We start from the raw sequence: 17,529 nt of genomic DNA on the forward strand, positions 1-17,529 counted from the left end.
GATTGCTCAAGGTCAGGAGTTCAAAACCAGCCTGAGCAAGAGCGAGACCCCGTCTCTACTATAAATAGAAAGAAATTAATTGGCCAACTGATATATATATAAAAAAATTAGCCGGGCATGGTGGCGCATGCCTGTAGTCCCAGCTACTCGGGAGGCTGAGGCAGAAGGATCACTCAAGCCCAGGAGATTGAGGTTGCTGTGAGCTAGGCTGACGCCACGGCACTCACTCTAGCCTGGACAACAAAGTGAGACTCTGTCTCAAAAAAAAAAAAAAAAAAAAAAAACCAGAGGGCTTGTGGGGAAAATGGAAAAAATGGAGCTAGGGGCACAACATTCTAAAATTCCATCAGTGATACATATACAACAAGATATAAACCTAATAAAAATGGTAGCACAGTTTTACACATGTTAAATGGTTAGGAAATACATAAATACTACAGTAAATACAGTACTTTATTTTGAAAAAACCTTGAAGTTTGCTTATAGAAGTAGGTATCAGAAGGATTGCAACTTATGAGCTATTATGAAATGGTGGCTAGAGGGTTACCCAGAATCAGACCGAAAGTTATAACACTAGATGTGAATGGGTGGGACTTAAAACACCATAATGAACTGGTAGGTAGTAGATACTTGACACATGTGTGTGCATTTTATATATTCCTATGTTGCTTGAATCAGATGAGTATAGTTTTCAGCTTTCACCTAGTGTTTCTGGCTAATGAAATTGTGCATAAGCAAATGCAAAATTTACCTCATGTTCAATTATTCTCTAATATATTAATTATAATAGAACAGACAAGTATAATAGCAGTCTGTATTTGATTATGCAAGCCAATAAATTCCTTTTTTTCTGTTTAAGATGATTCCAGTTAGCTTCCTTCCAGAGTCCTGAACAGTATTACATGACTATATTCTGTTATATAATAATAACACATTTTAAATCCCAGGCTGGCTTTTCTGTGTCTCTTAATACATTTCTAGACTATCTTTCTCTACTTCCAGTTCTTGTATGCTTAGGGATTGAAAATGCATTTTAATATTAACATAAACTAACCATCATTAAGAAGGGAAACTGGTTGACTCTGAAAAGATATATAAAGATTCCAAAGCCAAATAGGAAGAATTTTCAAAATATTAACTATTATAATCTGTAACACAATCAACCTTTCAAACAGGTAATTGAGGGTTGATGGTTATAGAATTTTATCTTGGCCCTGACAAATTTTGGCCAGTTTCAGAATGATATTTTCATGGATTCTAATACTTCAAAATCTATAAAAACTCTCACAGAAATTGTAATATTAAATCTTTTCATGGCAATATTCTGTCTCAAATCACCTAACCCTGTACATAATTTTTTTTTCCTGGGCAGGATGCATTGGCTCATGCCTGTACTTTGGGAGGCCGAGATGGGAGGATCACTTGAGGCCAGGAGTTCGAGACCAGCCTGGGCAACATAGTGAGACCACCATCTCTAAAAAAAAAAATAATTAGCCTGTCATGGCAGTGCACACCTGTCCTATGTAGTCCTAGCTACCGAGGAAGCTGAGGCAGGAGGATCGCTTGAGCCTGGGAGTTTGAGATTAAAGTGAGGTATCGTTACAATCACACAACTGCACTCCAGCTTGGGAGCAGAACAAAACCCTGTCTCTAAAAAAAAAGAAGAAGAAGAAGAAAAAGAAAGCTCTACAATGGATTTGGAACACTAATGTTCTGAGTGATTGCCCTTGGAGTTGGGGCAATATTGGCTCCAAGAACACTGCTGGTTTGTATTATTCTTGCCAAGAGGAGAAAACAAACATCTCACAGACAAGTTGTTCTATACAGTGGCTATGACCTCTAGCTTTTGGAAAGTAGAGTTCTTGATACATAGATAAGGAACTTAGCCAAGCATAAAAATCTTCCTTAAACACATCTTAGACTTAGACCTGTGTAGTTTTTGTAGTCATTGGGAATGAGCTAGGTGGGAAAGGTTTTATTTTTTTCTATATAGATGATTTTGTAGCATCATATGATTCTGTTTAAACCATTTAATTCGAGGGTACTTTTAGTTCTGGGGTACCCTAGAAAATAGTACCCTATGGAGCAAGGGTCAGCAAAATTTTTCTGTAAAGGGCATGATAGTAAATATTTTAGGCTTCATGGGTCATACAGGCTCTGTCCAAACTACTCAACTCTGCTGTGAAAGGAACCATATACAATACATAGACAAATGGCCTGGCTGTATTCCAAAAACATGTTATTTACAAAAACTGACAGTGGGACAGATTTGTCCAGTCGGCCATAATTTGCCAACCTCTGCTTTAGAACAATAGCTTTCCATTTCTTCTTTTTTAATGGGGCCTTAGGGCAGTCTCTAGAGACTAAAGGAAAACTAAGCAAGCAGGGACCTGAACGACCCCTGTTTCAAATAGAGCAGTTTTTATTTTTATGATATGTGTACTTTTGCTTGAAATTTGGTTTGATTAAAGGGTTCCATTTTGAATACAGACAAAAGCTTAAAAAACACTGCTTTGTACTAAACTTAAAACCTGCTGCTTTAAACTCAAGAACAGGTGTTTCAGGCAAAATAAACACATCTTTTGACGTCTTTAAAAATGATGATGGGTGGTACGTATATGTGTTTTGATGTTTCCAGCAATTCATTCTAGCAATGTACTTTCTCATGCAATTGATAAAAGTATTTAAACAGACAACTTTAATAGTTCTTAAAATGTTACCAATTTATCATTCTTATTCCATGTTAACTTTTTCTAAGAATAATGTTTAAGGTACCTTAAAGGGTCCAGGAGAGGGGGCATGTTACATTGGGGAAAAAAGCACCACACTAGGACTCCATATTTATCTTCCCTGCTAGATTGTGAGCTCCTGGAAGGCAGAAACTAAGTTGTCTTCTTCATCTTTGAATTGTCCTCAGCACCTAGAACAGTGTATGACACGAAATAGTACATGTTTACTGAATTGGGTGACTGGTTTCTTCACATAGCCTTTTGAAAAACCATTTTTCTTTAATATGTAAAGGGGTCAATACCTCTACCATATACAGAAAACTAACTTTATTTTTTAAGGAAAACATAAATTCACTATTAGATAACTAAGAGGAGAATAAATTCAGAGGAGTTATACCTTTTCATATAAAGTTATATCTTTCCACAAAGGTATCTTTCCAATCTTATATCTTGCCATAACCCATAAAGAAAAAAGCCTATCTTTCTTAATGAGCAAAAAAAAATTTTAAAGTACTTTGAGATGCATTTTTATACCTAGGAAGTTAATTAATATGTTTAAAACATATAAAACCTAATAATTACTAGCTTTTGACAGAAGTCATACGTACAAGAAAGAACATCTCAGTCTTTCAAAAAGCGCCTTTCTATTTTCATCACTGTACATTGGGCAGTTGAGGACCAGAATTAAGTTACTAGCTGTCGTACTAGCTGTCGGCCTTGCAAAGGTATCTGCTCAATATATATTTACCATTTGGCTGACGCACACCTTGGGCAGTATGCAAGAATTTCTCTCACTTTAAATGTGGGCCGTGACAGATGCGTGTGGAGAAAAAGTAACCGGAGGCCTTATATTGGCTCAGTTCCAGCAATAAATCCATCATTACTCTATAGAACCGGCACACTCTCCGAGTATCTCTCAAGGACCCCACCCTCAATTAGAGATCCTGTAGTGAACAGGGCGAGTTATTTCTGTAACGCTAGAGGTGGTGGACCTGCCTATGCCCTACAGTGGGATATTCCGGGGTTGGATAAGACAACGTAAATACAAACCAAAATGCCCACACCAACGTTTCTGAACAGCATTTCCTCACAAGAAAAGAAAGAGACTTAAAGTCATCCCTCTCAATATGCCTCTCTTTGAAACTGCAGTTAGTGGGTCAGACGCTCCGCTAGACCCCACCTACGTTTGGCGCGCGCCTTCAGAGCCGGGGCACCATGCCGCTCCTGCGCAGGTCCTAGGCTCCTCCCTTCAGAAAGCTCAATCCCTCCCTTTTCAGCTACTTCCGGCCCCACCGAACGCCCTCAGCGCGCTTGCGCCATTTTGATAGGCTTCTGGGGCAGAAGTAATCAGAGCGCTGCCTCTCTGGAACCGCCCCCGCCACCTCTTCGCCCCGCCCACGCTTTACCGTCCCCTCCCGAAATCTCGCGAGTGTAGGAGCGCGTCGGTATTTTGCGGGCAAGTAGCTCACCCAGCTGCTGTAATTGCTGCTGCGGGAGAAATTGGAGCCGCTGTCGCCGGCACGCCCGCTCTCCCCCACTGAGAAGAGCCGCCGCCTCTTTCGCGCTCCGTATATACCTAACGCTGGGAGCGGTGGTAACAGCAATCCCTGGACCTACCGCCGCCTCTTCAGGCGGCAGCTCTGCTGGTTATTCCCGAAGCCCGGCAACTGAAGGCGGCCCCCTTCCCCTAACCGGCTCCTCACTCCAGGTCGTCTGCTCCCTCAGCCTCGGCTGGGACCCACTTCCCCAGTCTCGCTGGGGTGGAGGACGACCAGGAGGAGACGAAAGTCACCCTTCCTCCAGGCGGCGCCGGTCCCCTCACCCGCGGGTGTGTCTTATAAATGGCGTCGGAAAGCGACACCGAGGAATTCTATGATGCCCCTGAAGATGTACACCTAGGGGGCGGCTACCCCGTAGGGTAAGTAACCAGCTATGGCCCAGAAGCCGGGCATCCCAGTCCCCCGGCATCTCCTGTATCTTCCCCCTACACCCCTCCCAGGTCCCGCTGTGTCCGCTACCTATGTTCCTCTCAGTCTCACTCGCGTACTTCAGAACCCGGACCTGGGGCTCCTTAGGGCGGGGTGAGTTGGAGAAAGGGCACTCGCCCACCTCGGGCACCCCCTCCCCGCCCCTTCCCTGATGAACGGGAAGCTCCCCAGGAGCTCTCTTGGAACCTCTTTCCCGTCTTGTCCAGCTTTCTGCGAGGTGGGACAGACAGCTTATGTGCCTTAGAGCCAGAGATTTGTATCTATGGGGTTCGGAGCTTACCTCCGTTTTGGCCTCGGGGACCATAGATTAAAGGAGCAGTAACAGAAATTGAACTTCCAGTTTTCTTTTTTCCTTTTATCGCTAACTTACCTATTTGTTTCAGAGGTGGCTGTAACTCTCCCCTATTTGTCCTCCTCTTTTCCTTGTACAGAACGAAAAGGAGCTGGGGTAAGGTTGGGTATTTACTTAAGAAAGTCCTCTAGCTGATGTACTCTAGATCAACAGTGTTTTATTAAAATAGCAATAGCCCCTTACAGTGAGGCGGTGGAAATTGAAGACAAGGTACCATTAGGGAGAATGCGGTCTAAAAAGATATCTGAATAGAAATGTACACAGTCGACTACAGAAATACAAACAAGTGCTGAGTAATCTGGTGGTTGGAAGGAGAGTTCCAGCTTTGTGCTCTTTATCTAATTCGGCAAGATGTTTTCGTGGTGATTAATATGGGTGATTCTGAGAAGGAAGTGCGGTAGTTGGAATGTTTCACTTGACTAGGACTTCTACTTTCTTACCAACTTGTCCAGTTTTTGAAGTTGGAATAGTGTTTAAAGCGATTTCACTGAAGTGTTCTACAGACGTGTGTGGAACTAGAGGCAATGAAATACATTTTCATGCTGTAAGACCTTGGGAATTGGTAAAATTTGTATGTTAGGGTAAATCACTAATATGGTTCCGTAGTTCAACTGCCTTCAATTCTGATGCTTACAAATGTGGAAGAAATACCCTATTTGATGCAAATAGAGTTATGCATACATTCTAGAAGTCATATATTGGTATATATTGTGTACCACAAAAGTTACAGCAACAAAATCAGAAAGACATGTATGTTGGTAGATTGCAGATGTGTGTGTTTCCATCAATCTTAATGTCACCGTTGTGGGATTTTGGGGTAGCCGTGGCCAATCTTGAGATGGCGCTGAATCTTCTTCAAGTTCAATGTCTGAGACAAGTTCATAGCCACATAGTAGAGGATAGGAATACTTTTGGGTTTTCAAATGTATTGGACTCCCTTGAAATTAAATTTTTTGTGTGTGATTTTCTCTTCAAATTAGTGAACTATCAATTCACATTAAATTAGAGATCAAATCCTTTAGTAATTGTGTGTGTGTGTGTGTGTGTGTGTGTGTGTGTGTGTGTGTGTTAGAGTGGGGAAGGGAAATATCAGTTTACATGGTTGTTATCGATTTAGAACTACTATGTGGCTAGTTTCTTTTCGTTGAATAAGTTTAATTTCAAAGGACTGTTAAGTTTTATCAGGACCTGTGTAAACTGTCTATTACAGTACATAGCACAGAGAAAGCATTCAAATGTTCATTCTGTTTCCCTTCTTGGCACTAGCAAATTTAATTGTGGTAAAGTGCTAAATTTGGGAGAAAGTGTACAGAACTTGGAACTATTTTACTTATCTAAACAGGATGAGTCATTTTGATAGAATTGATAGTTTCTTCTTCTCCCATGGGATAATATAGCTTCTCAAGCACTTTGATCCTCTGATATTAGGTGAAAAATGAAAAAGTCTCTTGAAATCCAGCTTTCTAATTGTAACTCTAACCTGCCCAAATACTGAGCATGTTGAGCTCTATGGATAAAACTGCAGGGTCAGTTAGTGAATTTCAAGGCTCCTTGGCATACTAGTGAGAGGATTTGCAAGAGAATAGACTCATCTGGAGAATTGCATCTGTAAAGAACTAGCCTTACTGGGAGGATAGAAAAAGGTTAGCATCATTTACATTTTCCTCTATTCCCTATGGCAGATTTTGTCATTTGCATAAGGTACTGTGAGGAGACTTGGCTGAGCAACTGCCTACCTAGAAATGCAGTAAGAAATCTTGATTTGTAGAAACGTATGGCATCGCTAGATATTTGGTCATTAGGAATATCTTCTGTCCCTTGTTATTAACTGGAGTGGCATACCATACAAACTCTTAAGAGGTTTAATCGACTGAATTTGGCACTTTAAGAAATGTTCCTTGCTGTTGTGTGTTTGGGAGTATACAGACTATTTCACCAAATTGTAGTAAACTGAGTAGGCAGTTGAGACTTACCTCGTATGTTTTGTTAATCAGCAGAATCCAAACACGCAGTCCATTTCCTAAAATTAACTTATTTTTTGCAATTCTTTCCCAATGGTGTCTTCAGCTTTATTAATCTACTCTTTGAAAGCAAATATAATAAGTTAAAAATCAGCCCAGTTTTTTACAGAAAGACTTTTGATTCCAATATGGCACACTTTTTCACAGTTGCAGATCATTTTTCACTTGCCCTGCTTTGCAATATATATCACATTTATAATACTTTACTTTGATATTTTAGGTCTGTTTTTGTTATTCATATCTAATTATTACATATGAAGAACCTTAGGCTCAGAGAGTGTTAAGTGAATTGTCCTAAGGAGATACAGCTTGTAAGTAGCAGAGCTGGGACTTGAAACCAGCTCTTCAGACTCCTAGTCCAGTATTTTTTTTCTAGTATATCATAGCTGCCCCACATTTTGTGTGAAGGGTGGTGGTGCAGCGACGGAGAAGTGGGGAGAGATCTTCCCCTAGTAGATTCTAGAGTAAAATGTTTTAGGACCAATTTGCTGAATTGAATGGATACATCTATTTAAAACCAGCAGCCCAAACTTTTTAGTTCTCTCAGCTAGAAATTTTCACATTATCTTTCAAAAAAGTACATTTGTGTTTTGTCAGATAGGAATTTTATAAGATCATAGCATATTACAGCTAGAAGGAACATCTCTTTCATATAAAATGTTGTGAAAACTTAAGCCCAGAGAGGGAGAGTGATTCATCCAAGGTGCCACAGCAAATTAATAGCAGAGCTAGGACTAGAACTCAGACCAGTTTGAAAGTCTGGTGTTCTTTGTACTACTGTGCTGTCTTTTGATAGGGCAGGAAAGGGAGGAGGAACTGTAGTATAGTAAAAAAGAGCCCCGGACTATATGAGTCATTTCATTTCCTCATCTTTAAATCGAGATTATACTTTTGAGAACAACACTTCCAACTCTAAATGTTTGTCATTGTATTGAGGTTTAATAGTGTGTTTTTATTGATAAACTTTTGTTCTTGGGAAATCTTTCCCTGATTTCTTTTTTAACTTTTAGTTTAACAAATTTGATGGTGTTTGGTACATGGTTTAAGACCCATAGATTTGAAATTAAGTATTTACTGGGTAATTATATATGAGGTGAATGCTCCTGCTAACTCTTGTGGTTTATACCTACACATACTAAAGGCTGGCACTGAGAATATGTTATAAAAATAAATGTTATTTTTTTCAGCACTTTATTTTTTATGGCAGCCAAAATATTTTTGAGGTCTTGGAAGAAGGGTAGAGTCACAATATTTTTAGAGTAGGAAAGGAGTGGAAATCATTTAGCTCAGCTGTCCTATTTAACCAAAAGCGAAACCTAGGCTCAGAGAGGGGAAGCAACACATTGTTGATTCGTGGCATACTTGGAACTAGAACCCAAGTCTCTTAAATTCCTCATTTATGCCATGCTGCCATATCTGTGGAAAGAGGGAAAGTATTGATGAGTATCGCTGCTATAGGTTTCTGGCACTTACCCTGTTAGCTGGGATCCTAAGATGGTCTACTGCTATCTAACTGGACCATTTTTTCATGCCTTGCCCATCAGAGGACATTGACTGTTTTAAGATCCTAACTTTTGCTCACTTATTTTCTCCAAATCAGGATGAAAAAGAGTGGCAGGATAGCTTATCTAAGAACAGTGGTTGTTATTTATATTATTTTATTTTTAGGAGTCAGTTAGTGTTGACCTCAATCTACCACATTCAGTTTAGAGTAAAGGCAATTAATTGATGAAATCATGGGAACTGAAACCAAACTGTCCTGAAGAATTGTTAGGTCTAAAAAAGTTGCATAGCCGCCTGTATTGAAAACTCACCTTCTCACTTTACTATGGCATCGGAAACATTTCTCTCTAAATTGAAAATTGATATAAGCTTTAATTTAAAAAAATAATTATGTGATATGAATTACCTTGGGAAAGTTTCCTTAGAATGGCTTTTTATTCATGACTTGGCATTTGGTCATAGATTATATTTGATTGCTGTTGGCTTTGTGGATTGATAGAAATATATTTGTATATTCTGTTTTATCACACTCATGTAATATATTGAAGTGGGGGAAAAGCTTCTACATATTAGTAAATTCGATTCTAAATTTACTGACCTCCAGCTGTCAATTGGTGATTCATTGAGGTAGGACAGTCCTTAGCAGTATATGGCAGTTTGGGGGCTCAATTTGAATCTGTACAAACTCCAGTAAATTGAAAACTTTATTTTGTTCCCATGATAATCTACTTCAAAAAATATGGTAGATAAAATTTGATCTTTAAAAATGTAAAAACCTAAATAGTTTTAGTATGTTAAGTTCAGTGGTGGTTTTATAGACTAGAAAATAATTTCTAATTATTGGTGTTTGAGACTTATTATATAACCTTTACATTACACAACACTCCATATGTTCTCTTCAGTTCATTGTTACAACTTTGACAAAGTCAGGTGAATTTACCAGGAAAGCCCCTTGATAAGCTGTTTGTTTCCTCCTCGTACTCTGTCTACAATTTAGTACTTACTCTTGGGGTAGTAGAGGTAATGGTAGTGGAGATGGGGGAAGGGCGGATGAAGAGGAAATCATGGAGGTTGTGATGAGGTAGGTGAAGGTAGCCCCAGCAGCGAGTTTAGAAACCTGGTTGTAAGGCTGCTTCCTGAGGCATGAACAGCTGAGATAGGACAAAGCTCACCATTTAGATACAAACATACACAGTGCGAATCATATAATCCTTTCTGTAGGAGATTAATAATCTGTAAGAAATACCTCAAACAAAAGTTAAAGTAATAAAAATTGTAGATATTTTATGATGCCCTACTGATATTTAACTTGAATTGATATTTAACCTACATTTCTGTTTTTTATCCAGAGCTAAGCAAATTTCTGTAAACGTTCACAAAGTCTGTTCCCCTCTCACTGTTGGATATCATTCAGCTAAACTGTTAAACCTTTAATTGGGTTGCTTTCCTTACACTTCAGAGAGGAACTCTGTCTATTCTCTTATTTCAAACTGAGCAATCTTTGAGTTAGTCTGTCATCTCATGATTCAAAATTGAGGAAAAATCACCTAAGACATAATGTGGGCCTCATACCTGATGGCAACCCCAGTGTTTTTCCCCAGTTGGTATACACATTTATCTTGGTTACTATGGAAACCAGTCTATCAGTTATTCTTCTAGCTCTTATGCCTTCTCTCAGACACTAGGATTACCATATAATCAGGTTCTGCTAAAGCCCTTCAGGTTTTAGCATTTTATTACCAGCTGCAGCTGTCTGGCAGTTTACAATTTGGCATTCCATCAGAGTCAGTTGCTTTTAAGTCCACAAAACCTTTTTGTCTCCAAACCTTTTTTAAACATACAGAATTTAACAAAAACATGTTTAGACAGCAATTTCCTCATACTAATTTTCTCAGTTTCAATGTTAGTCATTGTCTTGAAGATTGAATGCCTTGCAACATTGACATCCAATGGCCATCCCTTTGTGATACCAAGTAAAATAAATTTCAAGATCAAGGGTGACCATTTAAGAAATATACTTGCAAATGGGATTGTAAACTCAGTATCATCACGAACTAGCTAAATGACTTAAAAGTATCTTGATTCATCACCAACTACCAAATAACTAATTTGGGTTTTAACAAAAATGATTTCTATAGGTTGTAGAAAGGATGGCCTTTATTTTTAGTTTGAGGAAACTGTTTAGAAATTTAATAGGAAATGTTATCTTTCTTTTACAGCCTTTGAATAAACAGAGAAAGGTAAAGACATATGTGTCTTTGTTTTAAGTCTTTCATATTACTTGATGTACATTTTTAATCTCTTAAAAATTTCAGAATTCATATACCTAAAATAGTTTTAGAAATTATAAATATATTTCTTTGTCTTGTTAAAAATAAGGATAGTGAAGAAATATTTAGAATGTATAAGCTCCTGTTAATGTTTTTTTTTGTTTGTTTTCATGCTTAATATTGCACTGTGTTGTAATAACTTCTAAATATGCACAATTAATCTCTTGGGTTAACTGAATTGGAGGTGGTTACTCTGTCAATGACTTAACCAATATTGCTACCTATTTCCATACATAACAACATATGTCATTTCTTTTTTAAGAAGTAGAATTTTAATTTTAAAATATTATGTATACTTTTCAAAAAGTATTTATCTTTCTGAATTAGAAAATTATTAATAGTAAGCTTGTGAGTTTGTATTTTGGTAGTGAAATGTGTAAGTGCCCAGGAGTTTGAGACCACCCTGAGCAACATAGTGAGACCCTGTCTTTACCCCTCCCAAAAAATTAAGTCTCCCGGGCTTGAATTTTTATTTAAATCATGATTTGAATGGTTTCATTTTAAGATTAGTATGTCCTATCCAAAAACTGTAGTTAAATTCTGATAATGCCCCAAGGAGAACTTTAATTGCACAAATAGACTTAAGAGCAGTTTTCCTTTCTCCACAGAGCCCTGATCCTTAAAACTTTTAAAGGGGGAGGAGTGTCAATTTTTTAAAAATCCAAGGGTGAAGCATAATATTTTTGGAAACTTCCCATAAAAAACTTTAACAGTATTTTCCAATAGGCAGCTTGTACAGAACAAGTCATATCTGTATAAAACCTTCTTAATGTCTACTAATTGTAATAGACTATTCCAGCACAAAACTTATTGAATTGTGGGCATTCTTATGAAGCACAAATCAAACTTTCTAGAGAACCAATAAATGGTATGTAGTGCTCTATGCAAACTCACTTTCTCAGAATAGGCATCCTGATTATTAAGTGGGCCTCAAGAGAAGGAGTGGGCGTGTTCTTTCTGACATTGCTCTTGAACTGGTAAGAATAGTTGCCGATGAACTTAATCTGTAGTTGTCTTTTAACTCTGTCTTTGAAAGTCTTTATTTAAATTGGGAGACTGATGGAATCATCTTTCTGGTTATTAGCAGTACTATTAACAATTTGAGTTGTTTTTTTTACACCTCTATTTTGAAATATGCTTATCTAACCCACATCAAACTGAAACCACAGGTGATTTGAACATTTCCCTCAGCCCCAATTTCAACTGACAATTTTCTCCTTCCTAGTTTACCTGATGTCCTTAAGGTAGATTTCCTAGCATAACAACTTCTTGTCCCTTATAACTGAGAAGGGTCAGTGATAGAAGAAGTATGAAGGGTGGGAACTTCTGGAAGGAGTAAGGGAAAAATTGGTTGAATTAGAGAAAGTAGATGAATTGGTAAGTGGGATTGGTTAGTACAGCAGTCCCCAACCTTTTTGGCACCAGGGACCGTTTTCATGGAAGACAATTTTTCCACTGACCAGGGAGGGGGGCATGGTTTCGGGATGATTGGAGCACATTACATTCATTGTATACTTTATTTCTATTATTATTACATTGTAATATAATGAAATAATTATACAACTCGCCATAGGTTGGAGAACCCTAGGTTAGTCACAGATGGGGCTCAGTCATTGGATTAGTGGAAGATAGGTGAGCGGAATGTATACAAAGCATGATAAAACTAGTACTTTTGTGAGTGAAAGCAAGTAGATTTGTCCATACTTTGCAATGGATATTTTATCTTTATTGGATTGGTTTAAGGGATTAAGGTTAATGACTGGGATCAGTCGTTTTTCCTTTAAGTGAACTTTACTATCCCTATTATGTCCCAAGTCATAGCTCTTAGCTGTTGACTTTTAACTTTTGCCTTATTTCTCAGGACAGAGATGTCCACAGCTGATGTGTAGTAGTGGCAGAAGATTTAGGCGGGGATGGGGGTAGTGAGTAGGCATGCTTTGTGGTATCTACTCTTCAGAATTTCTTCTACTTTTGAACTTCCTGGTTCTCTTCAATCTCCACCCAGTCTCTCCCCAAAACACACACACACACACACACACACACACACCCACACCCCAGTTCCTATAAAAGGAGAGAGATGAGGGAGCTGAGGCAAGAAGAGTGGTTTGGATTTATGGGATCTTTGTAACTTGGGGACATCCTGTACTTAGTAACTATTAAATGTTAACAGTGAAGCCTTGAGAGGTGTTGCCAGTTATCCTGTACTCATGTCAATTCCTTGTTACCAACTTCCCCCCCCCATGAATATATTCACAAGAAGAAAGAAGTATTATAGTCCTATATGTTGTTACACACAAAAGAATGATAATGCCAACTAATGTTGGGTGTTCATTTTGAAAGCTCTTTCACTTGTATTATTGCTTCTGTTTATCCTGCAGTTCACTGAGGTAGGTGGGACAATTATTGGCAGCTCAGGGTGGGTAAGATACAACCATCAAAAGGTGGAACGTCACTAACTTGTGGTAACTAGATGAATGGAGACATAGAACATTAGGTTCTTCCCTACCTTCCTTTTCTAAACTGTAAACATTTTATGATACTATATTTTAAATGTGAATTGTTTGAATGATAGAGCTAAGTCTCCTACCATTTGTATATATATAATTTACTGTGTAAAACAATAAAAAAGTATTTTTATGCCCTTTGTTTTAAGCTTTGACATTATTGATTATTGTACAGTAGCCAGGTCAGAAAATGACCTTGCTACTGAAAGAGCTGGAATTCCAGTTGCTGTTCACTGCATTTCAAAGAGTATGGTCTTTGTTCCTAAGGGAAACCCCCTCAGGGTATGAGCCACTGCTAATTTGGACTTCTGTGCCACATCAAAAAGTCTTAATCCCAGATTTTTTTTTTCTGTAATTGTGTTACAGATTGATGTCACTTGTTAGGCCAAATTGCTTTTGTTTTTGCTTTATTTTAGTATAGCTCTGATTCATATTTTTGGCCATAAGCCACTAACTAGAAACACAATGTTTCTTTTTGTCCTCTTCCCCCTTCAAATGTGTTTTCTAGCAGTCACAGTGACTGTTATGTGATAGTTATTAACATTTTCCACCTAATCAAACCTCTGTTGGATATCAAATTAATGGGAAAAATGGATTCCTAATAGCTAGGTAATTAGAAAAAATCAAATGATTAGTAATTACTATTAAAGATATAAGATTGAACAGTCTTTTTTGTAATTAATAAAGGGCCTAAACTTGGCCTACAGAATGATTTTATTTGGATAAATCAAGATTGTTGTACAATCAAGGTAAGCATTTTAGGTAAATCAAGATTTTTCTAGAATATTTATCAAGTGCTTGATACATATTTCATAAAAGAATACAGAAGTAGAAATTCAAATATATAAAGCATAGAAATTGAATTTATAAAATAAAGTGCTTAATATTAAATCTTACTGAAATATGTTTGGTTTTCTATTATTCATGATATTGAGGGAGAACATGAATAATTAAAAGCTACCAGTTACACCAAAATCTCAGTTCAGCCATTAGTTTACAACTTCCTTTCCCATCAAACCTTTTATGAGAGATAATAACAGTAGATTATCTTTAATTTAAAAAACAATATTGAGTTTTGTTCCTCTGCTCATCTTTGGTGATGAGCAGTGAAATCAGAGGAAGGAAAATATGGATCTTGAAGTCCGAATAATCGGCTCACTGATAATAGAATTGATCAATTTAAATTTTTTAAAGGGGAAAGTTGTGACAGGTGCTTTAGAGTGCTAATTTTTATTTAGAAGTTACTGGCGTTTACTTTTTAAGATTAGTACTCAGTTGAATATTTTAGATGACTTACAAAAATCATATTAGCACATTAACTTGATAAAGCTTCTGTAATATGGCCATAGCCCAACATCTTGTTTGTTTACTTTTTCAAAAGTAAGTAACAAAGTAATTTAGCATGATTACATTAGGTATTGATTTCTCCAGCCAGGCATAAGTTAGTTACCTGTTTCTGTCTTGATTTTACTAGCAATTACTTTAAATAATTAATAGATGTAACTTTTATTCTAACCTACTTTAACACATTGGGACGTTATGATATAGCTTCCTTACCCTGGAGTTACTGTTTTAATGTAGCTATTTATTGAATGGTTGTAAACATATAGAGTAGAATGTTTTTAGCTTAGAATTCCTGAGTAGGCCCAGGGAAATGATTTATTTTTCTGTTATTTTGTCAATAAATACATTATCAAGCTGTCGTTTTCGGAATATGGCATAAAACTATATAAATCATTTTTGAAAAACCAGTTTGTCATTTTAGACAATATATAATTGCTTAAAGGTCTATTTTTAACTTTTTAGTTACCCTATATGTGAACAGATTCTTTTTCACAACAAAGTTTTATTTGATTCCATTGAAGATCATTTATAAATATTGCCACAAACTTTTCAAAAAACACAGCTATTGTGCAAATTTTCATACCATCTATTTCTATTAATATCATTGATAAAATTATTAGGTATTTTTAGATACATTCTACTTCTAGGCTTTCATAGTATCTAAAACTTAAATGTCCTTTCAAAGGGTAATAATAATAGTAATTCACATCTTGAAGATTCAGTTAATTCCCTGTTAGATAATTGTCATAATTGTATTCTCAGATTTTTGTTAATCTTGTTAATAAACCAGTATTGCCTTATATCAAGGTGAATTTGAGTGATTCCTATTTTCTACTGCCTAGTTAAAACATAACATTTTAGGATATATTAGGAAAATCAGACTAGTTTATGATTGCCTGGCACTTATTTTTTTTCCCAACTGTTTGCTAGACTTTTTAGGTTTAGTTGGCACTGTTACTTTTGGTAGTAGCCGACTTAAAATAGTACTATGAGAAAGGGAGTGGTACTATCACAAATGATTTGGATTTGAAAGGCTAGCAGACTTAGATGCCATTTCTTCAATTTCAGTATTGTTTTTAGATTGAAGGTGCTTCTTGACTTCCTGGTCTTCTATGAGGGGTTTTCATGCTTAGCATAGAATCTAGTAACTTTCCACAGAATATAACTAATTAATACAATCAGTAGGCCGGGTGTGGTGGCTCACGCCTGTAGTCCTAGCTCTCTGGGAGGCCGAGGCGGGTGGATTGCTCAAGTTCAGGAGTTCGAAACCAGCCTGAGCAAGAGCAATACCCTGTCTCTACTATAAATGGAAAGAAATTAATTGGCCAACTAAAATATATATATAAAAAATTAGCCGGGCATGGTGGCGCATGACTGTAGTCCCAGCTACTCGGGAGGCTAAGGCAGGAGGATCGCTTGAGTCCAGGAGTTTGAGGTTGCTGTGAGCTAGGCTGACGCCACGGCACTCACTCTAGCCTGGGCAACAAATTGAGACTGTGTCGCAAAAAAAAAAAAAAAATACAATCAGTATATACAGTTCAACTCCAATGTATTTTATACAGTACTGCATACCAAATTTTAAAAGCTATACACTTAGAGCAAGATTTAAAAACAAAGCAAAACTGTCTCTTGTTCTCTAAATATGAACTATTTTCAATTTTTGGTTCAACCTGGAGTTGGTTGATCTGTTTTTACATTTGTTCTGCTTCATTTTTGTTGTTGCTGCTGCTGCTGTTGTTTTTCTGCCTGGCCCTAGTGGACCAAAAAGAAACCCCAGCATTTTCTGAGCACCAGAAAGAAATCTTCTGATTCCCTGTTTACACTTAGCACTTTAGTGTTGGTCTTAGTTTGCTATCAGATCTTACTGGTTCGGCTTTAGAAATTAAAACCTCTTAAATTAGCTGCTTACTTTAATGACTGGCTAAGGCTTTATCTATGCTCATATCCTGTTCACCTCAAGGGCCTTAGAATCCTAGCACCACCTTAGTACAGGCAAGCAATTCCTTGTTCTGCTTGATTCAGTTCCTTGATGTACTGCTTACGGTCATCTTACTTTTTTTTTTTTTTTTTTGAGACAGAGTCTCACTTTGTTGCCCAGGCTAGAGTGAGTGCCATGGCGTCAGCCTCGCTCACAGCAACCTCAATCTCCAGGGCTCAGCGATCCTACTGCCTCAGCCTCCCGAGTAGCTGGGACTACAGGCATGCGCCACCATGCCCGGCTAATTTTTTGTATATATATTTTTAGTTGGTCAATTAATTTATTTCTATTTTTGGTAGAGACGGGGTCTCGCTCAGGCTGGTTTCGAACTCCTGACCTCGAGCAATCCGCCCGCCTCGGCCTCCCAAAGTGCTAGGATTACAGGCGTGAGCCACCACGCCCGGCCTCATCTTACTTTTATATTAATATTTTCCTTAAGGCAAAGGATAGAGAGGGATAAAAACAAAATCAAGCTGTAGGTTAATTCCCTGTTAAAACCTTTGTAGTCACTTTCCTCTCAGAAAAATGTTTCTCAAGCAACCTGCTTTATTTCAGCTGACTCACTCCATACTCCTTCTTTCCATGTCATTGCTCCTTTTTGCCCCTGTAGGAGCCTGTGAGGAATTTTACAACCTTACAAGAGGCTTTCTGCAGAGCAAAATCATCTTTTTTTCTCAGAGCCTTAAAGAAAAAGTGAGTCCTCTTATTCCTACAAAAAAGACCTCGTTAGTCCGTTTTTCTGTGTTTTCCATTTGTTTTGGTATACTCTTTACATTGAGT

At 37.6% G+C, this 17,529-nt stretch overlaps 1 protein-coding gene and 1 long non-coding RNA gene across 2 annotated transcripts in view; one reads left to right on the forward strand and one right to left on the reverse strand.

Moving 5' to 3' along the window:
* Window positions 1-4,277, reverse strand: part of LOC142865926 (uncharacterized) — an 88,186-nt gene extending 83,909 nt beyond the window's left edge. Inside the window, exons 1-2 of the long non-coding RNA XR_012916019.1 lie at window positions 4,199-4,277; window positions 2,776-2,920 (exon numbers count right to left, since the gene is read on the reverse strand). This is a non-coding gene — a long non-coding RNA (uncharacterized LOC142865926). The remainder of the gene's footprint in view (window positions 1-2,775; window positions 2,921-4,198) is intronic.
* WDR44 (WD repeat domain 44) overlaps window positions 4,163-17,529 on the forward strand; it is an 84,171-nt gene continuing 70,804 nt past the window's right edge. Inside the window, exon 1 of the mRNA XM_012791034.2 lies at window positions 4,163-4,647. Coding sequence (XP_012646488.1) covers window positions 4,571-4,647 — 77 coding nt within the window. The 5' untranslated portion in view covers window positions 4,163-4,570. The remainder of the gene's footprint in view (window positions 4,648-17,529) is intronic.

The sequence above is a fragment of the Microcebus murinus genome, chromosome X (assembly GCF_040939455.1).
Source record: "Microcebus murinus isolate Inina chromosome X, M.murinus_Inina_mat1.0, whole genome shotgun sequence".
In the NCBI taxonomy this organism is placed as follows: Eukaryota; Metazoa; Chordata; class Mammalia; order Primates; family Cheirogaleidae; genus Microcebus; species Microcebus murinus.